This window comes from Tamandua tetradactyla, chromosome 21, assembly GCF_023851605.1.
Source record: "Tamandua tetradactyla isolate mTamTet1 chromosome 21, mTamTet1.pri, whole genome shotgun sequence".
Taxonomy (NCBI): domain Eukaryota; kingdom Metazoa; phylum Chordata; class Mammalia; order Pilosa; family Myrmecophagidae; genus Tamandua; species Tamandua tetradactyla.
Window position 1 is genome coordinate 9,310,771 of NC_135347.1, and position 27,771 is coordinate 9,338,541.

The 27,771-nt window shown below is 35.9% G+C and overlaps 1 protein-coding gene and 1 pseudogene across 9 annotated transcripts in view; one reads left to right on the forward strand and one right to left on the reverse strand.

Annotated features, from left to right (window-relative positions):
- The window catches only part of DMXL1 (Dmx like 1), a 232,644-nt gene that overhangs the window by 123,879 nt on the left and 80,994 nt on the right, over positions 1 to 27,771 (reverse strand). For all 9 annotated transcript variants that reach the window (XM_077138868.1, XM_077138867.1, XM_077138866.1 and 6 more), the window contains 5 exons: positions 25,418 to 25,484; positions 23,913 to 24,091; positions 20,256 to 20,445; positions 18,786 to 18,954; positions 10,365 to 10,577 (listed from right to left, as the gene is read on the reverse strand). In XM_077138868.1, coding sequence (XP_076994983.1) covers positions 10,365 to 10,577; positions 18,786 to 18,954; positions 20,256 to 20,445; positions 23,913 to 24,091; positions 25,418 to 25,484 — 818 coding nt within the window. The remainder of the gene's footprint in view (positions 1 to 10,364; positions 10,578 to 18,785; positions 18,955 to 20,255; positions 20,446 to 23,912; positions 24,092 to 25,417; positions 25,485 to 27,771) is intronic.
- LOC143665457 (thiamine pyrophosphokinase 1 pseudogene) lies at positions 5,484 to 5,798 on the forward strand (annotated as a pseudogene).

The window sequence follows — 27,771 nt, forward strand, 5'->3', positions numbered from 1 at the left end:
CCCAGTTGTGCAACCACACCTCACCCACCTTGAGCTCTGCACATACTCACATCAGCATCCGACTCCCCAGACACATGCACCCGCATACTCACTTCCTGCCCCCTTTGGCACACACACATCCGTGCCCAAACCCCTATACCCCTGCACATCACCTCTCTGGCCAGGTGCATGCGCGTACCCCCAGCTCTGGGCAAGCGCTCATCCGTGCATCAGGGCCACACCTGCCTCAAGCCCAAGCAGGTGAAACCCCGACTTGAGCCCCCGCAGACCTGCAAATGCTCACACAGGGCCTCGACTCCCAAACCCATGCACGTGCACACCCACATCCTGCCCCCCACAATGTGCCTCCTGCCAAGCCCTACCTCTATGTCCTCCACACCGTAACCTGCTCCTATGCTCCAAGGCCTGCCTGAGCTGTACCTTATTCCCACATACCCCATACCACACCTCCACAATGCCACATTCTGCACCCGACACTCCCAGGCACCAGTGTAACACCCCAACCTGTGCCTATACTTGTGCCCCAACTTGTCACTGATGTGCTCTGTCTCCTGCTCCACAGCTGTTCTGTAAATACAAAGCTTTAGACTACTAAAGAAAATCAACTTCCAAAGCAACACTATCCAGATATTTACAAGCTTTGAAGGCAACACAATCACAAAGCATATGAAGATGCAAACAGATACAGCCCAGCCTGAAGACAATATACTACATACAAGGGAAACCACATAAGACTGAATTTGGACTATTCAACTGGCACTATGGAGGCGAGTAGGAAGTGGTATGATATATTTAAGATCCAGAAAGGGAAAGACTACCAGCTAAGAATTCTATACCCAGCCAAACTGTCCTTCAAAAGTGAGGGAGAGATTAAAATTTTCACCAACAAATCCTGAGATAATTTATCAACAAGAGACCAGCCCTATAAGAAATACTTAAAGAAGTTCTAAGGTTGAAAGAAAAAGACAGGAGAGGGAAATCTGGAAAAGGGTACAGAATTGGAAGAGTACCAATAAGGGTAACTTAAAGGACAAAAAGAGAAAGAGGGAAAAGAATATACAAACATGACAAATAAAATCCAAAAGATAAGATGGTGGATTCAAGAAATGCTTTTAAGTAGCTAGAAGAACTACCTGAAATTGTTCAACAGTGTTCCAGGAGCCTTGATTCTTGAAAAAGACTGTAGATTAGCTCTGTAACTTTTACAATCTGACTATGTGATTGTAAAAACATATGTCTGATGCTTCTTTTATCCAGGGTATGGACAGATGAGTAAAAAAAAAAAAAAATAGAAATAAGGATAAGAATAAATAAAAGGGGGGCATAAATGGAGAAAATTGGGTAGAATGAAATACTGTGGGTCAATGAGAGGGAGGGGCAAGGGGTATGGGAAGTATGAGTTCTTTTTTCTCTTTATTTCTTATTTTGGAGTGATGCAAATGTTTCAAAAATGATCATGGTAAAGAATATACCATTATGTGACGATATTGTGAGTCACTGATTATATAATATGGTCAGTGTGGAAGTGTATGGACATTTCACAATAAAAATATTAAAAAAAAAAAAAAAAGAAATGCTTTTACAGTAATAACTTTGAATGTTAAAGGATTGAACTTCCCAATTAAAAGATACAAATTGGCAGAATGGATTTAAAAATGTAATCCAGCTATATGCTGCTTACAAGAGACTCATCTTAGACCCAAGGATACAAATAGATTGAAAATGGAAGGATGGAAAAAAGATGTTCCACGCAAGCTGTAACCAAAAGAAGGCAGGAGTAGTTATATTAGTATCAGACAAAATAGACTTTAAATGTAAAGGCATTATAACAGACAAAGGACACTATATATTAATAAAAGGGACAATTCACCAAGAAGAAATAATCATAAATATTTATACTTTCAATCAAGGAGCTCCAAAGTACATGAGACAAACACTGACTAAACTGAAGGGAGCCATAGATGTTTCAACAGTAATAGTAGGAGACTTCAAAACACCACTCTCCTCTAGATAAAACAACCAGACAGAAGATCAACAAGGAAATAGAGAATTTAACTTGATAAATGAATTAGACCTAACAAACATAAATAAGTCATTATACCCCAAAATACCAGGATACACATTTTCGTCTAGTGCTCATAGAACATTCTCCAGGATAGATCAGATGCTGGGTACAAAACAGGTCTTTATAAACTGAAAAACACTGAAATTATTCAAAGCACCTTCTCTGATCACAGTGGAATGAAGCTGGAAATCAATAACCAAAAAAGAAAGAGAACTTTCACAAATATATGCAGATTAAATAACTCACTCTTAAACAACAAGTAAGTCAAAGAAGAAATTGCTAGAGAGATCAGTAGCTATCTGGAGATGAATGAAAATGAAAATAAAATACATCAGAAATTACGGGATGCAGCAAACAGTGCTGAGAGGGAAATTTTTTCCCTTAAAAAATATTTTTATAGAAAAATATCCACAAAAATACAGTCCATACATGGTGTACAATCAATGGGTCACAATATCACCACATAGTTGTGTATTCATCACATGATCATTTTTAGAACATTTGCATCACTCCAGAAAAAGAAATAAAAAGAAAAAAGAAAACTTGTACATCCCATCTCCCTTACCCCTCGCGCTCATTGACCACTAAAATTTCTATCGACCCAATTTATTTTACCCCTTATCCTCCCTATTATTTATTTTTTTATCCTTTTTTTTTTTTTTTTTTACTCATCTGACCATACCCTGGATGAAAGGAGCATCAGATACAGGTTTTCACAATCATACAGTCACACTGTAAAAGCTGTATCATTATACAATCGTCGTCAAGAATCAAGGCTACTGGAACACAGCTCAACAGTTCAGGTACTTCCCTCTAGCCACTCCAATACACCATAAACTAAAACTGGATATCTATATAATGCATAAGAATAACCTCCAGGATAGCAACTGAACTGTCTGATCTCTCTCAGCCACTGAAATTTTATTTTGTCTCATTTTTCTCTTCCCCTTGCTGGTCAAGAAGGCTTTCTCAATCCCTTGATGCCAGGTCCTGGCTCATTCCAGTAGTTCTGTCCCATGTTGCCAGGGAGATTTACACCCCTGGGAGTCATGCCCCATGTAGGGGGATGGTGGTGAGTTCACCTGACAAGTTGGTTTAGAGAGAGAGGCCACATCTGAGCAACAAAAGAGGTTCTCTAGGGGTGACTCTTAAAAGCATAATTATAAGTAGGCTTAGTGTCTCCTTTGTAGGAATAAGTTTCATAGGGGCAAAACTCAAGACTGAGGGTTCTGCCTATTGATTTGGTTGTCCCCACAGCTTGTGAGAATAGCAGGAATTCCCCAGAAGGGGAAATTGAATATTTCCTCCTTTCTCCCTAGTCCCCCAAGGGGACTTTGCAAATATTTTTTATTTACTGTCCAAATTACTCTGGGATATATCTGCGCATAACACTAACCTGGACATACCAACAAGATCTCATGCTTTATTCAAGATTCCATGTACTTATAGTACTTTTCCATGTACTTTTTTTTTCCAGTCAGTAGAGCTCTCTTTAGTATTTCTTGCAGGGCATGTCTCTTGTTAACAAATTCTCGCAGTTTTTGTTTATCTAATAAACTGACCATATAAGTTAAATTACACAATGTGCTACCCAAATATAAATTTTGCACCAAATAAACATCTCTCCTTTTGTTCTCATACAAAACTTTAAGTTTCAAAATATGGACCATATCATCCTTTACCCTGTATTCTGATTTACACTTTAATCCTATCCAGATCAGCTTCATTCATATCTCTAGTCGAAGTCTGATCCCCTTTTCAGCTTTTTAAACAGTTCCTCTATGGGGTAATGCTGACTTTCAAACCTTCAGAACTCTAATTCTGATTCTCAGGTGTCACATAAATACCTGAAGTTCCTGGGAATGATCAAGTTCTACAGTAACTGCTCAGTATCTCAGGATTTAGAAACAGCAGTTATAACACCTGAATATATGTAAGTGGTGTAAGAGCTTACAGTCTAGGACCCTTTAGACTAGGCCCCAACCTGATAACACAAGCTCTCAACTTCAATTCACGCAGTTTATATATTATAGTTAGTCCAAATGAGTGAGACATAATATTTGTTTTTCTTTCTGAAATTTCATTCAACACACAGTCCTTAAAACTTACATGCCTTGCAACTTCATTCCTGCATGTGGCCACTCAGTAGCTCGTTGTATGTATACACGGATAGTTCCCCCTTCCTTCCCTCAGGTGTTGTACCCTTAGGCCACTTCCATTTATTGTGAATCATGAACTTTGTTACCATTAAGTACCAGTGTGCACATCTCCAGTCATGTCCCCACATTCGGTTCCTCTGGGTACATACTGAGAAAGGGGGTTGCAGGACCATATGGTAACCACACCTGTAGCATTCTGTGGAACCACCAGTCTGCCCTCCAGAGAAGCTGCACCTCTGAGTTTCCCTACCAGTAATGAATAGGTTCACCTCTTTCTCTGCATCTTCTCTACAACTTGTTTCCTGAGAGGGAAATTTATTGCCATAAATTCCTATATTAAAAAAGAAGATGGAGCAAAAATAGAGGCCCTAACTGTTCAATAGAGAAAGAACAACAAACTAACCCCAAAGCAAACAGAAGAAGAGAAATAACAAAGATTAAAGCAGAGTTAAATGAATGGGAGAACTAAGGAACAACAGAATCCATAAATCCAAAGCTGGTTCTTTAAGAAAATCAATAAAGCTGATGGATCCCTAGCAAGACTGAGAAAAAAACACAAAGAGAAGATGCAAATAAACAAAATCAGAAATGAGAGAGCGGTCATTACCATGGACCTGAAAAAATAAAAAAAAAAACAAAACTGTAAGAGGATACTGTGAACAACTATATGCCAAAAAACTAGACAATTTAGATAAAATGGACAAATTCCTGGAAACACACAAACAAGCTACGGCCTCAGGAAGAAATAAATATCTCAACAAATCAATCACAAGTAAAGACATTCAATCAGTTATCAAAAATTTTCCTATAGCTCTAGAGTCTCCTCAGCTGCATGCCGAGTTGTCAATCCTGTCAATCACCCTTGCTCTTGCAGTGTGTAGGCTCCTTCAGCTGGTGGCTCCACCTGCCACTGTAGGTAAATATTCCAATATGGAGCGTGTCTTTACTCAATTGGAACTCCACTGGGAATGCGATTCTGAACCAGGTTTTGCATGACTCTTTTTGTCATCTTTGGAGTAAAGCTTGTGCTGATGGAGGTGTCACCTGCTTATATGACATCAATGAAGGAAAAGGGAAAGTTTTTTGCCTGAATTCATCAATGGAGATTTTGATTCTATTATATCTGAAGTCAAAGAGTACTACAGTGTTAAGGGCTGTAAGCTGATTTCAATTCTGGATCAAGACCACACTGATTTTACCAAGTGCCTCCAAGTGCTCCAAAAGGAGATAAAGAAAAAGACCTACAGGTTGATATAATTATGACTCTGGGAGGACTTGGTGGACATTTTGACCAGATTATGGTATCTGTGAACATCCTGTTTCAAGTGAATGGTATCACTTCTTTGTCAAATGTAATTCAAGAAAAATCTTTCATCTACCTGCTCCAACCAGGAAAGTACAAGTTGCTCATAAACACTGGAATGGAAGTGACTGGTATTGAACAGCCTTGTAATCACATTACCACAAGAGGCCTAAAGTGGATCCTCACAAATCATGTGCTTGGTTTTGGAACACTGGTCAGTACTTTTAATACCCAAGATGGATCTGGCATAATGATTATGGAAACTCATTAACCACTCCTCTGGACCATGGCCATCAAAGACTAACTTATCGAATGGCATCTGTTCGCTGGTTTGCTAGCTGCCGGAATGCAATATGCCAGAAACAGAATGGCTCTTAAAAAGGGGAATTTAACAACTTACCCAAGTTGAATTCTTGATATTCTCACAAGCAGTGCGGACAACCAAAGCTATAGGCTGAGCCACCAGTCTTAAGGTTTGTTCACACGAAACTTAACCCCACAAAGGATAGGTCAAGTCTACTTAAAATTTAGGCCTAAGAGTCACCCCCAAGAGAGCCTCTTTTGTTGCTCAGATGTGGCCCCTCTCTCCAGCCAACATGACGAGCAGTCTCACCACCCTCCCCCTCTCTGCATGGGACATGACTCCCAGGGGGGTGGACCTTCCTGGCAATGTGGGACAGAGACCCTGGAATGAGCTGAGACTCAGCATCAAGGGACTGAGAAAAACTCTAGAATGAGCTGAGAATTAACATCAAGGGATTGAGAGAACCTTCTCGACCAAAAGGGGGAAGAGTAAAATGAAACAAAGTGTCAATGGCTGAGAGATTCCAAACAGAGTCCAGAGGTTATCCTGGAGGTTATTCTTACGCATTAAGTAGATATCACCTTGTTGTTCAAGATGTAGTGGAGAGGCTGGAGGGAATTGCCTGAAAATGTAGTGCTGTGTTCCAGGAGCCATGTTTCTTGATGATGACTGAACAATGATATAGCTTTCACAATGAGACTCTGTGAATGTGAAAACCTTATGTCTGATGCTCCTTTTAGCTACTATATCAACTGAAGAGTAGAACATATAGAATAAAAATAAATAATAGGGGGAACAAATGTTAAAATAAATTCAATTTGAAATAGTGGTAAATGAAAGCGAGGGGTAAGGGGTATGGTATATGTATAGTCTTTTTTTCTCTATTATCGTTTTATTTCTTTTTCTGTTGTCTTTTTATTTCTTCTAAATCGATGCAAATGTACTAAGAAATGATGAACAGGCAACTATGTGATGATGTTAAGAATTACTGATTGCATATGTAGAATGGAATGATATCTAAATGTTTGCTAATTTTTTTTTAATTAATAAAAAAAGGGGAGGGATTTAATAAGTTGCTAGTTTACAGTTCTAAGGCTGAGAAAATGTCCCAATTAGAATAAGTCAATAGAAATGTCCAATCAAAGGTATCCAGGGAAAGATACTTTGATTTAAAAAGGCCGATGAAGTTCAGGGTTTCTCTCTCAAGTGAGAAGGTACATGGTGAACAGGGTCAGAGTTTCTCTCTCAGCTGGAAGGGCACATGGTGAGCACAGCGTCATCTGCCAGCTTTCTTTCCTAGCTTCCTGCTTCATGCAGCTTCCCGGGAGGTGTTTTCCAAAGGTCGCTGGCTCGTGGACTCTCTGCTTCATGGTGCCGTAGCATTCTCTGCTTTCTCATTCTCTAAAATGTTTCCTCTTTTATAAGACTTCAGAAACTAATCAAGACCCACCCAAATGGGGAAAGACACACCTCTACCTAATCCACTTTAAGAACCACTCTTGATTAAATCACATCTCCAGGGAGATGATCTGATTAGTTTTAAACATGCAATACTGAATAGGGATTAGAAGAAACAGCTGCCTTTACAAAATGGGATTAGGACAGGATTTTTCTAGGGGACATGCATTCTTTCAAACCAGCACAGCATCCATAGGTGTGCCTTTACCTTACTTCATTGCCAATGATTTATTGCTCAATAAGAACAGTTTACCTGGCTTTACTGAAATCTATAGTTCCCCAGGAAGCCATGATTTTATATAACTAGGCAACACTATAAACGACAGATCTGGATTTTACAGTTTAAGATGCAAAATCATTATTTGTTAGGAAAGAGAATAACCTCTATTGTGTAAACTAATATGAATCATTCCATTATAAAATCCAGTACTGACCATTCTTTATCATGTTATTAATCATTCCTTTTATCCTAGAAAATTATTTTTAATTGTGAAGCTGATAAAACTTCTTGAAGTCTAGCACATCACTAGCTTCTGCTATCTGTCCTTAAATGCGCTGAACAAGGGCGACTTCTGAATGTCTTTTAATGTTATATTTATCCATATAATTTATATCACCTTCTACTGGACATTGTTATCTATCATAGTTTGCCAAACTCCAACCAAAACCATTCCTGCCACCCTGAAGAACACCTAGAACATTCTATGAGATTCTACAAAGGTTCCATGCACTAGGGTTACTTTCCAGAAATTTATAACCTCCAGTTTGATCCCAAGGCCAGATAAGTCCTGAAATGCAGAGAAGCCAACCTCTCCAGAATATCAACTAGATTCATCCCCCTAACCCTTATTATCAACAGCCCCTTCCAATGCAATAAAGTTAGAATGGGCATAGCCTGAATACCTCTAAAGAGTGGGAGAAAGATCAAAGGAGATGGTGGAGTTATACAGAGAAGGTAGGGTATAACAAATGAGGATGACTGTTGGATTATTTTATTGATATTTCTTTTACTCTCCAGTGTCTTGGAAAAGCTAGTAATAAAAACCTAAAATTGTGGAACTGTAACCCACTGTAACCACTGTAACCCAACTGCTGTACCAAACTCCAAAATCTGTTCTACAACTAATTGTTGCAGTATACTTTGAAATTCTGTCATCACATCACATCACATTTCTCATCATAATTGACTACAACTAATTGTTGCAGTGTACTTTGAAATTCTGTCATCACATCACATTTCTCATCACAATTGACTTTTGTTTTCTTTATGTGAAAAATAATTTTGTTTTCACATAAAGAAAACAAAAGTCAATTGTGATGAGAAATGCACAGCTATACGATGATACTGTGAACCGCTGATTATATACACTTTGGATGATTACACTGTATGTGAATAAACAATATATAGCAATAAAATTCCATTGAAATCTAAAAAAAGAGTTGCTAAAAAAATGTTTTAGCTGTTTATAAGATTTTAAAAAAAGGTCAAGGTTTACAAATCAGTAACAATAAAAAAGAACTCAACAGAAAATCAGGCTACGGACATGAAAAGGTGAGTCACAGAATAACCAGCTAAATAAGATGTTCAAACTGTTCAATTTGCATCAGGAAAATGTAAAATAAAACAAGATACCATTTTTCCAGGTGATGGAAAAGTTTTCATAATGGACGATGGTGATGGTAGCACAACACTGAGTATAATTAACACCAAGGAATTTTATTCTTCAAAGTGATTAAATTGGGAACTGTTAAGTTGTATAGGTTACCACAGTAAAAATTACCAAAAAAGTGAAAGATACCATTCTCCCTATATCAACCAGCAAAAAGTTATATAATATAAAGAGGTAATATTGGCAAAGATGTGGTAAAGGGATATATGCAAACACTGAAAGGAAATAAAAATTGGTAAATCATTTCTGGAGAATAATTTGCAGCAGTTATTGAAATTTCAAATGTTTATATTCCCCAATAATTCTACATCTATGAATCTATACTACAGAAAAATTCACATAATGCTGGAAAGATGTGTCATACCATTATTAGTAGAATGAAAAACAACTTGAATGTTTATCAGTAAAGGAACTATTAAGTAAATAATTTCTCTTAACTGAAATTTTGTCTTAATGAAATACTCAACAGCTGTTAAATGAGACGGAAAAATTGACTATTATTTAATTTAAAAAGTAAGTTGCAGAATACAATGTATAATATAATCCTATTTCTGTTTAAAAACACCCATAGTACAATTAAATTTAAAAAGCTGTAAAAACGTGTTTGAATGAACATAAAAAAGAATCATTATGGAAGGACAGTCATCAAGCTTATAGGAAAACTTTATACCTGTCTGTACTGCTTGATTTTGTTTTTCTAATGATGATGTACAATCTTCTAATTAAAAGAAAAAAAAAGGAAAGAAAAAACTTTTTAAAAACAAAAACATACTGTAGTAGAGATGGCTAGCTGCCCACCACAAATTCATACTTCCCAGTATTCAGTGTAGAATGGTTATCCAGTCAGAAACTACGGGAATCTATGATTAGTTCTTGTCAATGGATTGTGGGTGGAATTATGTGCCAATTCTGAGTCAAGGCAATTTAGAAACAGTTGCACTTCTCCTTCTCCTACCCTCCTTGTCTCTGGTCCTCCACCTAACTGCAGGATGCAGGAAGAGTCTAAGGCCTTATGGCAATGCTTCTCTAACTTTACTATACACACAAATCTCCTGGGAATTTCCTTAAATTCCAGATTCTGGGTGAAGCCTGAGATTCTGCATTTTTAATAAACTCCTGGGTGATGCCAATATTGCTAGTCCACAGATAGCTTTTCAAGTGGCAAAGCCTTGAGGCCGAAAGAACCATATGAATGAAAAAGCCGGACTTTCTGAATCAGTCTGGAAGAAAGCCACCTGGAAGAGGAACCATCTACACTGAATTGTTAAACGAGCTAATCCAAATTTATTTTATGCCATCGAAATTTTAGAGTTTATTTCAGAGAGTAGCTAGTGTTACCCCAACACAAAAACCATTGATATTTTAAACAAAACTTAAAATTTTCATCTTTCTTTTAAAGCTTTACCTTCATCAGATTTTACATCTGCCTGATTAGAGTCTTCTACACTGGCCTCAGAAGATGGTTGTTCAAAACTTTTTCTAAGTTGCTGCAAGAAGACTTCCATGGACAAAGTAAAATGCAACTCTTTATTATTTAGCCAGTGTACCACAAAAGGTCCATTCTTCTCTTCATTTTCACTGAGACTCAGAGATGTGATAGAAGGCAGAAGTGGAATGTCTATAAAGGAAAAAAGAAAACATAACACATAAAATTTTAAATTTCTACCATTCCAGCATGGTCTTATTTATATTTTCAACATTGATGGTTACACTTAACTTTAAACCTCTAAAATTCATTTTACTTAACATAAAAATAAGACTCCCAACTTAAATGGTATTTGACACTGTTATTAGTGATAGATTTAAACAGTACATTTAACATACCTATTATAAAGAAGATCAAATTATATATTCTAAATCATATAGTATAAACATATTTGATGATTCATATTTCCTTTAATCCTAAAAAAATGTTCATGAAGAAATATAACTGTGATCTTTAGACATGTTAATAGGAAAATCTTCTGAATTTATATATAAACTTTGGTAACAAGCATACTTTAACCTGAACAATGAAAAATGCCATTATCATGATGTCAAAATAGCAAGCAGAGTAGGCATCTCAATATAACAACTTTCTTCTTTTATATACTTAATAGACTGACAAATAACAGCTTTAATAACCTTATGCATCTAATTCCCAAGTGGATACTGTTTATTTATTACTTCCAGATTGAACTTGGAAGGTATGAATTGAGAATCCCTTCTAATACTGAAGAAAGGTATTCATAACAAACCAATGCAGCTAAAAGAAAAAAGTTTCCTTGTATTACTCTTCATATAATTGCTGAATTAAGTCCAAAATCAAGAGCCAGCTGTTATAACCAATAATAATCCCAAATTAAGCAAAATAAAGAAAAATTAAGTCTATTATATTAAATCCAAGGTGGATCATGCTGTTGTTAGCTGAACCAGAAAGGCTGAGATTGAGTCATGGAATGTAAACCACTTTCCCTAGAATAACTCTATAATTTTTTTACTGGATAGGTAAGTAATTTGAACTGTCTGTTTAAACAATGTGTCTACTGAATGATACCAATAAAAGAATACTACAGGGGATGAATGGTAAAGGAACGGTAAAACAACCTTTCTCTTGTTACTTCTACTGGAGGCAGGTTGTAAATATTGATAGTCATATTCAATCCAAGAGCTTCTGTTTATAGCTACACATTTTTTAGTATGATTAATTATTTGATTAATATTTATCTATCCCCTACCTGACTGTATTTTTATGAGAACAAAAACCACATCTGTTTTACTCACCACCGTATCTCCAGTTCCTACCATTATAACAGCACAGCCTAAGCACTTAATAAAAGCTTTGAGGGAAAGAACTGCCAATCCCATTGCTCCTAGGTGGATATACAGTAGTGCCAGAGATTGAGATAGTCCTCCCAAGAAGCTGTGGGCAGGATTTTCTTATAATCAATTTTCAATCAGCACAAAAGAGATCAACACAATGCCTCTAGTATACCACAGGCCTAGATGTTAATATAAAAAGGGCTTGGGAAGGAGGTGATAATACTAGCTTTTAGGAGAGCTTTCTGGCAAAAAGAAAATGTACATCTTTTCCAAATAATTTGATTAAAGTCATTCTCCTGTGAAATCTTCACGGAAAGGATGAAAGAACTAGAACTAAAAGAACATGCTGTTACAAGCTTCCCTCTTGTGGCTAATTCTATGGATGGGCAAACAACTTATAACTGGGTAAGAAACAGGTAGAACATTTCAAAGACAGCCATTCCAATAGACCTAACCTAGGAAAAGAAAACCTCCACAGGGCTCAATCTAGCTGCAAATAATATTCTTTTGCTTTGATTTGTTCTAACTGTATGGATTTCCCTAGGGCCTTAAAATGTAAAGAAAGTTTGAGTTTTAATCATTGGAAGCTAGGTAAGGAGATGTCACACAAGAATTTAGGATTCCTTTATCAGGAATCCCTCAGCCTTTTCAAGTAAGAATTCAAATTTTATTATCATAATATTGTCCTTTGCTATTAGCAGAGGCCTTCAAAATTAATCCAGGAGACATTAAGCATCTCTTCTAAATTATTAAACCATTGTCGCTATACGGTTGTAAATAAAAGTGATAGTCTTTTTCCAAGCCAGTATAAATTCTTAACATGATAAAAAGATAATCAAATATTTCACCCTTTTATCTTTTCTTAACTCATGGATTCTTTTCAAGCTAGGACTGTTAGTCACATGAAATAAAAGCTAAGAAAGCAGCAAATAAACTTCATTCATTCCTACTGCATATATCTCTACACTTGAGTTACGCGAGCACTTCTCACTTTGACAGATAAAATTCTATTCAAGTAATTAATGGACCATATTTATGGCTATGTTTCCTTGAAGTAAATCCAGAATGTTTTATGAAGCTATGTTAGGCTCAAGAATATTCAAAAATATACAAGACTCATCAATAGTGATTATCTCTAAGAAGAGGGACTACGGTGGGGTCGGATGAAAAATACTTTAACTTTCTGTATATGAAATTTATCATGTGCAGATATTTTTAATTTTTTCAAATATTCCAAGATTCCACTTTAAATGCCCACAGTGTGACCATTTGGTTTTTACATTCTCAAAAAATATTTTAAAAGGAGATGAGCACTTAATTCTTCAAATTCATAGGGGTAGACTTAGATATTTGAGATCATTCAACTTGTCTAACAGAACACATTTTACTATGGAGATAAGTTAATTCTTCCAGTCATAATTACTGAATATTTCTTCCATATTTCTGAAATGACTCCAAAGATTAAGTACCAAATGCAATGGTTTTATTTTCACAGCTAGACAATAATAGTGAAATGGGTTAACTTCTATTGCATTACGGATTTACTCCAATGTCAATCCTTGAATAAATAAATATATATGTCAATGATTTATCAAGATTTCTAAACACAAACCAAATCCTGGGCTTAAAGAGCAAATAAGCTAACAGATAAACTAAAATACCTTTTTATATAACCAGTGAGCTAGATACAATTAAAAGTTACCTAAGGAATTCACCACACATTTTACTTTTTCAAAAATGAAAAGCACAACTTATTTGTTGTAAAATCAGTCAGCTCAACTTCAAAAACATTCTTTGGATCTTCAGCCTTCTTGACAACCAAGAAGGAAGTATAAAATCCAACAGGGCTCCACGTCCCTACAGAATCTTTAACACCTATCAAAAATTGTCAGAGCATCTTCCTCAGAGCTTTGGGAAACAAAGGATTGCAGTAACTGGGCAAACTCCGAATTAAGAAAACACAGCTTCAAAGCAGTAGGAGAAACACACAGTGCCCCTGTTGGCTTCTCCCACACAACCCTCTGGAGTGTGTGGAGCTGGCCTGCACACTCATAGTGGGTCCCTGGCAATGTACTCTAGGCAGTAGAATAACATCTGTGTATATACCAGGGCACCTATTTGTCAGTGCCAATCTATCTGGTGGTAGCTCTAAAGGCCAAACCAGGACACTCCTCTTTAGCATGTTGTGCTGGTTTGAAAGGATATATGCCCCTTAAGAAAAGCCATGTTTTAATATAATCCCATTTCATAAAGGTAGAATAATCTCTATTCAATACTGTATGTTTGAAACTATAATGAGATCATCTCCCTGGATGATGTGATTTAGTCAAGAGTGGTTGTTAAACAGGATTAGGTGACGACATGTCTCCAGCCATATGGGTGGGTCTTGATTGGCTTATTGGAGTCCTATAAAAGGGGAAACTTTTGGAGAAAGAGATTCATAGAGAGCAACACTATGAAGCAGAGAGTCCACCAGCCAGCGACCTTTGGAGATGAAGAAGGAAAACGCCTCCCGGGGAGCTTCATAAAACCGGAAGACAGGAGAGAAAGCTAGCAGATGACGCCGTGTTCGCCACATGCCCTTCCAGATGACAGAGAAGCCCTGACTGTGTTCACCATGTGCCCTTCCACTTGAGAGAGAAACCCTGAACTTCATTGGCCATCTAGAACCAAGGTATCTTTCCCTGGATGGATGTTTTTGACTGGACATTTCTATAGACTTGTTTTAATTGGACATTTTCTCAGCCTTAGAACTGTAAACTAGCAACTCATTAAATTCCCCCTTTTAAAGGCCATTCTGTTTCTGGTATATTGCATTCCGGCAGCTAGCAAACTAGAACACATGTCCTCTCAGAACTTGCCCTGCAGGCAGAAACAACTTGCACACAGCTAAAGTAGTATAAGAAACAAGCAGGCAAGAGCAAAGAATTAACAGTTTCACTACATACAATAAAGCACTAGGGGGTAGGAGTACCTATTCTACAAAGAGTAGGGGGGGCATTGAGATTTCTACAAACAACAGAACTCCTAAGGCCATGAGCAAAAGCCCAGTACAAGACACATGCTCAGAAAGGGCAGAGAGGAACCCCAATTTTTACCTCGAACTTATTTTTTTAGTAGATGAGCTATACTCTGAAGAAGAGCATCAGCTAAAACAGGGTCAATTTGAAAAGACTGTCAAAGGTGGGATTTTTTTTGCTTTAGTTTGCTTTTCTTAGCAACTGGCATTTAAGGAAATCATTTGTCAAATCACTAGCAGGATATTAAAATATACAGTGTGCAATGAAAGATTACAAGATAGAAAAAGAAACAAGAAATGATGGCCCATCCAAAGGAACAAGATAAAATTTCAGAATCAATCAACAAAGAAAGTAAGGCTTTGGATGTTAAACACTTGAAAAAAATGAACTCCAATATTTTTAAAGAGCTAAGGAAAACAAGTAGAAATAACTAAAGGTCATCGCAAAAACAATAAATGATTAAAATGAAAATCGCAATAAAGAGAGAGAAATTATAAAAAGGAACCAAGCAGAAATACAAGAATTGAAGCCCAAAATAACTGAAATGAAAAATTCCCTAGAAGACTTCAACAGTAGACTGGAATTGGTAGAAGACAGAATGAGTGAACCTGACAATAAGACAATTGAAATTATTAGGGATAAGTAATAGAAAGAAAAAAGAAGGAAGAAAAATGAACAGAGTCTAAGAGAACTGTGGGACACCATCAAAGGTGCCAATGTATTAGGAGAGCTACAAAAGAAGGAAGGGGCAGAAAGGATAATCAAAGAAATAAGGGCAGAAAACTTCCCAAATTTAATGAAAGACATGAATATTCATATTCAAGAAGCCCAATGAACACCAAACAAGATTAACTCACAGAGAACCATGCACAGACACAATATGATCAAACCACTGTATAACAAAGACAAAGAATTCTGAAAGCTACAAAGGAGAAGTATTGTGCCATTTGCAATGGAGTCCCAACAAGAGTAAGTTCTGATTTCTCGTCAGAAACCATGGAGGCAAAAAAGGCAATGGGATGAAATATTTTAAATGCCAAAAGAAAATAACTGCCAATCAGTAATTTTATATCCTGGAGACCATATTTCAAAAGTAAGTAAAGAGATTAAGACAGTCTCAGATAAACAAAAGTTGAGGAAGTTCATGAGCACTAGACCAGCTGCACAAACAACACTGAAGACAGTTATTCAGATTGAAAGGAAAGGCCTACACTAGACAGTAGACTGAAGGAGCATAAAGAAATTAGATCTCTGGTAAAGGTAACCACATGGATAATTACAAATACCAGTACTACTGTATTATATTTTCGGTATGGAACTTCACTTTTTACTTCTCACAGGTTGTAAAAAGCAAATGCATAGAAAGTAATGATAAATCAATGGCTTTGGACATAGAATATAGAAAAATATAATATGTAACAAATAACCACAAAAAGGTGGGGGTGCAAAAGGGTACAGGAGTATAGTTTCATTTATGGTTTTAAAGCTATTTGTATCAAATCCAACGTGATTGGTGTAAGTGTTAGAATGTTAAATTCTAGCTCCATGGTAACTGCAAATAAAATATCTAAAAAATAAACACAAAAGGAAATGAGAAGGGATTCAAAATGGTTAACTACAGTAAATTGACAAACATGAAAGAAGGCAGTAATGGAAAAATTGAGAGGCAAAAAAGGTATAAGATTTACAAAAAAAAATGGTAAAACGTCAGAAGAGAGTACTGTTTTATCAACAATTATTTTAAAGGTAAATATATTAAAGCCTTCATTCAAAAGGCAAAGATCAGCAAAATGTATAAAAAAGCATGGGCCAATTATATGCTGTTTCTAAGAGATGCACCTTAAATTCAAAGGCACAGGTAGGTTTAAAGTAAAAGGATGGAAACAGTAACACGTGCAAACAGTAACCAAGAGTGGAGTGGCTACACCAATACCAAATAAAATGGACTTAGTCAAAAGCTGTTATCAGGTTCAAAGAAGGACACTATATACTATAAAGGGGTCAATTCAACAAGAATATATAATAATTATAATAACATAATTATTATATAACAATATATATAAGAATACATAAGTTTAAATATACCTAACAGAAGAGTCCCAAAATATACGAAGCAAATTTTGACAGATGTGAAGAAATAGCCAGTTCTTCATTAATAGCAGGAGATTTCAATATACTATTTTCATAATGCATAGAAACAGTATGTTGAATGAAATGTCAGACAGATATTATAACACCTCACTCATATAACTATAATATACAAACTTGGGGAATTTAAGTCGAAAGCATGGGTTACCAGGTTGAGGCTTACTGTAAAGGGTCCTAGATTGTAAGCTCTTACAGCAAGCATTCCTATCTATTCCGGAGGTATGATGTTACCTCAAAATTCAGAGATACTGAGCTATTGTGTGTAACTCGGCTGTTCCCTGGAAATCTGGGTATTTGTGAGTCTCAGAGTTAGAGCTGTGAAGCTAGGAAAGTCAGCAGTACCCATATAGGAGCTGTTAAAAAGTTGAAAAGATATCAGACTAGAAAAATTAATAAAGCTGATCTGAATAGGACTAAGGTAAATCAGAATATAGGATAAAGGATGTTGAATAGGACTAAGGTAAATCAGAATATAGGGTAAAGGATGTTGTGGTCTATATTTTAAAACTTCAACTTTCACATAAGACCAAAGGAAGAGATGTTTATTTCATGCAAAATTTACATTTTTGTTAGCGCATTATCCAATTTAACTTGTACGGTCAGCTTATTCAAACACTAGAAGTACATGGAATCTTGAACAGGGCATGAGATCTTGCTGGCCTGTCCAGGTTACCGTGATGCCCTGATACATCCCACAGTAATTTGGGCAGTGAATAAAAAACCATATGAAAAAGTCCCCTTGGGGGACCAGAGAGAAAGGAGGAAATATTCAGTTTCCCCATATGGGGAATTCTTGCTATTATCACAACCATTGAAGAAAACCAATTTAATAGGCTCAGCCCTTGATCTTGGGGCTCACCCCTATGAAACTTATTTCTGAAAAGAAGCTAAGCTTACTTATAACTATACCTAAGAGTCATCCCCAGAGAACCTCTTTTAATGCTCAGATGTGGCCTCTCTCTCTCTAAGCCAACTCAACAGGTGGACTCATAGCCCTCCCCTTTACATGGGACATGATTAGGGGTGTAAATTTCCCTAGCAATGTAGGACATGGTTCCCAGGGATGAGCCAAGACCTGGCATCATGGGACTGAGAAATCTTTCTTGACTAAAAGGGGAAAAAGAAAAATGAAACAAAGTTTCAGTGGCTGAGAGGTTATCCTGGAGGTTATTTTCATGCATTATATAGATATTCCTTTTTTGTGGTGTATTGGAGTAGCTAAAGGTGAGTACTTGAAACTGTTGAACTCTATTCTAGTAGCCTGGATTCTTCACAACAACTGTTTAACTATACAGCTTTTACAATGTTACAGCGTGACTGTGAAGACTTCGTTGCTGATGTTCCCTTTATTCAGGTTATGGACAAGATGAGGACAAAAATAAATAAAGAATGGGGGGATGTAGGGACTAAAAACAAAACTGGGTAGACTGCAATACTAATGATCAATGAGAGGGGGAGGTAAGGGTGTGGGATGTATGGTTTTTCTTCTTTCTTTTGATTTCTTTTTCTGGAGTGATGCAAATGCTATAAAAATTATCATGGTGATGAATACACAACTATGTGATGATAATGTGAGCCACTGATTGCATACTGTGGATGGACTGCATGTGCATGAAGATATCTCAATAAAAATATTTGGTATAATTTCTGTTTTGGGTGATGGAAAAATTGTGGTAATGGACTGTGGTACTGGTGGCACAACATTACAAATGTAATTAACACCACTAAAAAATGCTGTTCAGTTATACAGTTTTTAAACTGTATAACTGAAAGTAGATAAAATTAGAAATTTTAGATGGTATATATGTTATCAGGAAAAAAAAAAACAAAACATTTTTTGAACAGTGCTCTCTTACCTGTAGCTGGGTTGATGCTGGCAGCAATATGAAAGTGGCAAAGTGCATTGGCATGCAATGGAGTGTTTCTGTGGACGTGATGAGGATCCTGCTGATGTGGGAGGTATCCAGTATGTGCTACAAGGGCAAGTGATCTCCTCCGGCCCTTACGAAAATGTCTCAGATTTACCTGAGTAAACAAAAAACAAAGTACAACTATTGTCTATATTTTCATAAGTCATAAGTAAATGTATAGGCTACAAAATGATTATTAGAAGTCACATATATACTATTTCAGATGACTTTACATACAGAAATAACTTCCAGAATTTTCTGTAGCAAATCTGAAACCTGAATAAGGTTAGAACTTCAACAGTCTGACCTTCTCTTAACTTTCACATAATACTTTAAAAGTAAATTTCATTTATTTTCTTATAATTAATCTCCTGAACTTAAAAGCCAAAAAGAGTTTGCAATAATGTGTTTACAGACAATGATGTCTCTATGTATACTGTTCTCCCATAGTTTACTTTCCCTAACCATGAAACCTTGAATATTACCATCATACATTAGGATATTTCATAAACTACAAAGTATTTTCACAGAAATTATCTCGTTTGGCCCCAGAAGGCAGACAGTGAAAGTATCAATAGTCTTATCTTTCACATGAGAAAAGAGATTACACAGAACCCAAGGTCACCCATGATATAAGAGGCAGAGTTAAAAGTAGAACAAAAGTCTTCATATTTCTAGTCAAGAACTTCTTTAGCTATTATCTGCATACTATCAGCTTACTATCAGTTGCTTACGATCCATTAATACATTTAATTCTATTCCTAGGAATGAGAAAATTATCCAAGTTTGAAATAGCCGCTCCATAATCATACAAAGCATTCAAAGAGAAATCATTTTAGATCACTTGCTGCTTTCAATAAGAAAATAATAAGAATCACTATTACTATTCTACCTTCAATTAGTCCAAGCATCAAAAACTGACTTTTATTTTCAAATTAATTAGTAAAATAAAGACTCCAAGTTCGGGAGGTTTGGAGGTAGGCAGAGGGGTGTTCCTAAAGACAAGAACAGAATCTGATAAACTACTGTAGTTAATCATCCCTATAGTTATGACAGAACAAGACATTTCCAAACTCCAAGAAAGAAAATATAATTTGTTTTTATAGTCAAATTTTTGCAATTCAGAGTTCAATTTACTTTATATTACTGTTAATCATCAGCTGTTATCAGTTAACATAAGATTAACTTCAGAATAATAGATGGTTTTTATACTGTAAAAAAATCCTTAAGCATATTTTTGAGTCAAATTAAACTAAAAATTTTATGAGAACAGTTTTCCTGAGACATCGTTTTTTATAATTATATTTATGGGGATGAATGCCACACAAAAAAGGCAATATATAAAAAAGTTTAAAAACTTATAGGAAATAACTAAAACTTACTTCTAAAGCACTTACTTCTAAATAAAAAACTTACTTCTAAAGCACTCTGACCTCGTTCTTTACTAGAAGCATTTCTCTTGAAGTTATTTGTTAAATTAATTGATTCAGTCCAATGGCTGTAGTCACTTCCATATAGCAAACAATCATTTGGTAAAAATGTCTCTACCCAAAGACGACATACATTATCCTTGCAACAAGTTAACAGTACATTACATACAGAAGCCCTAAGGAAAAAAAAGATTTTAGAGGCAAAAATTTAAATTTCATATAGTATCACAGATACAATTCTGCAATGTTTCCATAATTATTTAAATGCACACAACTGAGGTAACAATGAAGAAAATGTCAATATGAGAACATGTAACGTATTTAGTCAGAACCAGCGTAACTGAGTAGATGCTTGACTAAATTACAGCATATACCTGTCAACCTATTTCTTTCTTCCTAGAATTCATTAGTTTTTGTTTTAATAATTTAAAATTCTTCTTTCTTATAAAGAATAAATACAGAACAAGCCATAATCCTTCAGATGACAAGCAAGGAAAAAAATCTAATAACACTTTCAGATTTATTCAATGAATGGTTATTATATGAAAAATTTTTAGTGTTCCTTTACTTTCTATAAAGCACCAGTTACTAACAATATATTTATTCTCTCCTTGCCTATCATATGCCTAAAGGAGTGAAATGCAAGAACAGAAAATTCATAACAAAATAACCACTGGACATCACTCTCCTTAGTCATCCTTCTCTTTCAGTGAATTTAACCTTCTTGCAATAGCAACAAATAAAAGGCAAATCTATCACAAATACATTAATAAGCCTAATAAGCATCAAGGGCTTGAATGCTGAAACCCTGTCAACAAAGACTGCCTTCTATGGGTAACTCAGCTAGTTCAGAAAAAAATAATATTCTGCAGTAGATACTGTTGAAACATATCTATCTGATTACAAAAAGAACAATCTGTAGAGGCTTCTATTAGGCAACTCAGAAAGTTAAAAAAAAGAGAGAATTAAAATATTGTGTAGAAGCCTCCTGGTTAAACATATCACTTGATTTTAAAAAAGGATTAGCAGAGAGGAAAAAAAGGAAGTACAGTATGTTTTATCTTGATTGTTCTTCCCTTCCAACTTCCTCCCTCATCCCTGGCCCCTTTTCAAGACTCTGTCTCTCTCTGCCTTTTTTCTTCTTCCCATCTTCTCCCTGGGTTTCCCTCCTGTCCCTTCCCTCCATTCTGTCTCTCAGCCTCTCCAGGTTAGCCTCCCTCTCTACTTTTCTATCCCTCTACCTCTCCCTGTCTAATATCCCTCCTTTCCTCCCCAAAACCCCTACTTCTCCCTTCTCCCATTCTTTTGCCCCTTCCTCTTCTCCAAAAAGAGCAGGGCATATTCTCCTCCCGCCCATTCTCCTCTCCAGCTTTAGCTTCCTCCATTCTTTCCTCATCCCTGCTTTTCCTCTCTACCTCTCCACACCTCTACTTGACCACTCTATATTCCTCCCCCTTTTTCTCCTCTCTCCAACTGCCCCTCCTCCCCTTTTTTCCTTCCTCTTCACTTTCTCCTCCCTCTTCACTTTCTCCTCTTTCCCTCTCTATCCCCTTTTAATCTCTCCTAGCTCTGTTTCTCTTTAGTATATTCATATATACATGAACACTGGCAATGAGATTAGAAGTCAAGGAAACAAATAGAAACAAAAAAGAAAATACATGAAAGAGCAAAAGAATATGAGAAATTCAAGGTTCATAGTGCCAATTAGTAAGTGATAGAATGGAAAGGTTTATAAAGGAACAGCAGAAGGTAGGAAACTAATGGGCCGAATAGACAGTAATCAGAAGAGGCAGAGGAACTGAGGCAATAGTAACAAAGCAAGCAAGAAGGACAAATAACTAAGAAGCATGGAAAGGATTATGACCTGGAGTGTGGGTAGACCCAGTGACTCTCTTCAGGACACCAGGCCTTAGAGCTAACAAGTAATATAAATAGGACATGGAGGAAATACCCTTATCTGAAATTTTCTTCCCTTCCTCCCTTCACCATCAGAGGTATCTTATTTCCTCAAGACATATCTTATTCAAACCATATTCAGTTTATATATATAAAGATACAAGATATTCAGGTATAAATAAATAAAAAGGGTAAAACCTTATATAAAGCAACCACGTGATGAGTGCATGTCCCCAGTACCTATCCTACCTTGAAGTAATAACAGGCTAAGTAGGTTTGAAGCTGGATTAACTAGAACCAACTTTCAAAGGTTCTTTGGAGGATATCATCACCCCCTACCCACCCTACCCTACATTTATCAATTTTTAATCGATAAAGAAATATTTGGTATTCCAAAAACGTCAACATTCTTTTCTTTTAATCCAATAGTTCCCTTGCATATAATACTAGCTATCTGATTGAGCATTTTAGGTGAAAAAAAAAGCACTTGTACTGCCCAGTGAAGATGACATGTCAGATAGAGCAATGGTCTTTGGCAGAATCTCTCTCATTCTAATGAAAAAGGGTCTGCCTTCCCACTGTATGCCTGCAGGTAGTTGGTGAAATAAAAATAAAAATAAAAAGCACTCAGAGACTGGCTGGTTCTAAACTTCTTGGATCTATATATCAGAATTCTGGTGATCTATACAAGATACCATAACTAACAGATAGAAAATACTAGCTGTATACATCACAGGTGCCTATGCTTCAAAATAAGTGACAGAAATAAAATGTTAATGGGCAGAAAAATAATACTGGGTAAGCTTTATTGCTATTGCCATCATTAGTAATAATTCAATTTAAGGCAAGTGTCTCTTCTTTCACCATGAACAGTTCTACAGAGACTGAGTGAAGTCAGTCAGAAACAGAAATGATTGTCCTCCCTCGAAAGACACAATACTTCATGAGCCTGTCTTTCAGTATTCTGGTGGTGGGAGCTTCTGTGAATGAAAACACTTGGATATATCAGAAGAAATCAGATCTGAAAAAATGTAATTCTCAGAGATTCTAAAAGGCTCACAGCCATAATGGCAGCTAATTATACTAGTGCTACTTATAATTCTTAAAAGGAAAGTTAACATATGCTACTACTCATTCTATTCTAAACACGTACATATGTGGGTGATAGTCTCAGAGGTACCAGAACACCAGTTTACAAAGTCAAGCTGGGGTGAGGGGATGTTTGCTAACTACACAGAGTGTCTACATCACACTCTTTTAGCCCAAAAACCTTTACATATCGTTTTAAGACCATTACTGTTTCTAGCATGTATTCTACTTCTGGGCTTTATTAGAGTACAAAGGATGGTGTTAAAAAAAAAATGCCCTAGGAAATAGCTACAAAAAAATCTAAGTATTCTTAGCTAGTTCAGAAGAGCAAAAATACAGTCAGCAAATAATCCAGGTATAGTACCACAGATCAGCCTAGGACGTCTCAAGTGACACATTCATAAACCACTGAAGAGGTAAGAGAAGAAACTATATTGTTCACACCATGTGGCCAAACTGAAAATGACTCTGTCACCATCTGATGTGGAAGAAAATAATAACAGCTTAAACTCCTTTTGCATAGCTCTCATCCTAAAAGTTTATTATAACTGACCTAAGATCAGAGGTCTGCGGGCCAGAGGCTATCTTACATTTACTCAAATTAAATCTTCATAGGTTCAGAAGTTCATACATGGGAAAAAATTACTAATCAACTGACCTAGGCATATACTTGCTTGTCTTACGCCAGGAAAATCCATTTACGGCTCTAGGATGGGCCAGATAAACAAACGAAAAGTCAATTTCTCCTTGGGATTGTTTTTCTGAACTTCTAACTGGAGAGGTAACAGCTGTCCGCCAGTTTTCTCCATTATACCATACCTTCAAAAGACAGTCATCCTAAGGAAAAAAAAAAACATCACAATAAAGATATAAAATTCAGATCAAAATCAAATGAAAACCTAATTCAAATAGCAAAAGTAAGATTTCTCTTCCCAATTATAGCAACTTGGGGTTTACGACGGGGGAGGGTGGTACAAGGAGGAATTGAGAAGGAAATCTCTGGTACTGATACTTTTCTATTAGTATTCCTTATTTGTGCTTTGAAAACTGAGTGTGTGCAAATGTTCGTCTTTTGCAAAGGCTGAGTCTACTAAAATGCTAGCTAGTCACGATATACTATTATGGAAAATGGAGTCATTTGGAAAGAATGAGAGATGAAATTAAGAGATCATTTCCCATTTAGCCAAAAGTCAAATGAGAAAGTCTTAACAGACTCAGAAATACTACTAATTATTGAAAAAATTAAGGGACATTTTCCTTAAACTATCATATGAGGTACTGAAGAAAATGTTGAAGATGATAATTAGCTAGTAACTAGTACTACATAAACATTCTAAGCACAACCAAATTGTCACTTTTCAATTTGGGCAATAAGGAGAAGAACAAGGAAGACCAGAAAAATGCCAGGTGCTCCTTGTAAGCTGTAATTGAGTTTCCACCCATAATCACTCAGAATAAAACAGCTCCCATTCTTTCCTTAAAAAAAACCCTGAGGTTTCAGCATAATTTACATTCATAGTTTGCATGGGGCTTTGAGCCATGAAAATGAAGATTTCAGACAATTAGTGGTTCATGTTCATGAACTGCTCTGTGAAACAATGATTTAATTTTTTTTCCCAACAAGGAAATGGTTGTTCTGAAATCAATAGGTACTAACAAAGAACGCACACAAAAGAAATGGTTACAAATATCCTCCTAGAAAGCCTATCAACATTTTATATTTTAAATACAGCCTAATTAACTATACCTACCAGCTAAAAAATAATTACTACAAATAGTAGTAACTATAGTTTTATTGACTATACACTACATGGAAAGCATTGTGCCAGTCTTTATATACACGTCTAAATTAATCCAATAATTATGAGGTAGGTATAATTCTCATTTTAAACAAGAAAAAAAAAAACAAAGCTCAAAGAGATTAACTAACTTGTCCAAGCCGGTAAACGGCAGGACTTATAACCAGATTTGTCTCTGGGTATATATGTGTCAAATATACCATACTGCCTTTTAACGCAATAATATGTAGCTAATTTTATTATTCAACGGTTTTTAACAGAAAATATTTCCAATCTAAAAAATAAAAGAAGCTAGTTAAGGTTTCTGAAGCTTTAAAGTAAACCCATAAACATACACTTTGGCAATAGGATTTTCACAATTTACCTTTCCAGCAGTGGCAAAAAATTCTCCATCTGGTGAAAATTTCATTAAATGTACTTGGGAAGCAGTTCTGAAAATTAAATAGATATGGAATAATTTTTAAAGAAAATGAAATCAGAGAGAATGCAATATTATTTCTCTCAATTATACTTCAGCAATTTTACTGAAATAGAAAATGTAATGTAAGTCTTGCATTCACTCTTAAATGACAACTCTTAAATAACGAAGTTACCAGGATAAATTTCAAACATAAAAATATCTATGCATAAGAATCATGCTAGGAATGGCTAGTCAAAATCTTCAAAGCATAAGACAAAAAAGTCATAGCTCTTCTTCCCCTAGAATGTGGGAAACTGAGAGAGATTTTATTTTTTAACCTAGATACCTAATTTCCAGAGGCTTAGATCCCTGCATTCCTCATGGAAAATGAGTACAGCATTTTCCTAATTAAAAATTATGTGTAGGTTAATAGGGCTCTTAAAGTAGTTATGGATTCCAACTGCCAGACTCACTGCATACTTGATACATACTTGGGGACTTGCCCTTTCTTTTCAAAAGGTGCCTTCTTTGGCTCATTCCCCTTCATCACTTTCCCTTCTGGCTACCCACATACGCTGATCTCAAAACAGCTGTCGTTATCACTTCCCTTTGCTTTACCCAAATCCCATGCTCAGATAGATCCATCCTAAATTGTTTTCTAAAGCAGGCAAAAGAGAAATTCTGTCACATTTCATTCCAAAAACAAATAACTACTACTTCCATTCCAAATGAATAAAATATAAACATGGAAAAAATTAATGTAATGCGGATGGATGAAAAGAAAAAAATGAAATCACCTATAGTTTCACCAACACCATCATACCCCTTTCCCATGCAAAACCAATCTTAACATTTTAATACACAGATTTCTAGAAACTTCTCTCCCTTCTTCCTCTCTTATCTACTTTCTGTGGGAGGAGTGAAGGGTTGAAAACTGAGCTCATATTTACAGTATCATTTATTTACATGTGTCAGGGATATCTCTGTATATAAATGTGCATAGATCACTGATTCATTGGCTGCATGGTATTTCATTGCACATATATACAATGATTTAAAATAACTTAATTCATTTGTTTCTAATTTTTGCTAACAAAAAAAAAAAGTTGCATCATTTCACATACATTTTTATGTACCTGGCCAATACTAAGGACATCGACAAATCAATAAAAGTGCCTCCACAATTGTGAACTTGTCTCCCTACAGATTTTCTCAAAAGAGTATCAGGGCAGTCTTTTGAAAAAGAAATTAGATTTCAATACTCCCTCTATTCAAAACCCCCAATAGTTTCTCATTTCATTCAGAATAAAAGGCAAAGTCCTCAGGTAGCCTGTAAACTGCCTGCTGACTGTTCATTTACCCTCAACTTGTACACTTCACTCCAGCCACAAGCTAAGCAGAATATTACCTTAAGCACTTGCCCTTGAGAATTTCTCTGCATACAACATCCTTTTCTCAGACAGATGTCTACTCCCTCACTTCCTTCAGGACTCTGTTCAAATGTCACCTCTACTTTTTCCTCACCCTACTTATTATTTCTCCACAGCACTTACCTTTGCATATAGGTTCTATGCACATGGCTTTTCTGTTTAGTGTAATCACTAAACAGTCTCAAATAGATAGTCTAGTCCAAGATACTACTTTATACTCTGAATTTAATTTAACATTAAGTTTCCTCCAATATCCCAATTGAAAGAAATGCATTTCAAGTTCTCAGTCATCCCATGGAAGCCCCTGATTAGATCTTAAGTAAAGGCAAGATAACACTGCTGCTCCCTCCACCACCTACTGCACAAAAGACTGTAAAGCAAAGTCAGAGTGCTTTCCAGAGACATTTTGCAATTTTCTCTTTTCTTTCCACTTGTTAACCCATTTTTATATCCATGATCCAGCTGAGGGGTAAAAAATACACTGGAACCTGCTCCTCCTTGAAATCTTTGTAAATTCTACATAAGATAGATATGCCTTACTGTCCCACTTTATTTGCTATCTATCCTATCACTACATCATATAAAATGGAGGCAAAAAAATTCCACTGACTATCTTGTTAAACCTGCTCACTGGTTTATTGTTTATCATCCCCTATCTGTTAACTGCAATCTCCCTAGTACCTGGAACTTGGTAAGCATTTAATAAACATTTGTTGAATTAATCAAAAGTGGAATTGTAATCTGAGGTCTGAAAAAATTTAAATCTGTTGAGTCATACTTCCACACTGTTCTTTAGAAAGAAAATGTCGATAGTATTACCTTAAATATATATGAGTGCCTATTTCTCCAAACACTCACCACTGAAATAAATATGTATCTTTTTATTTC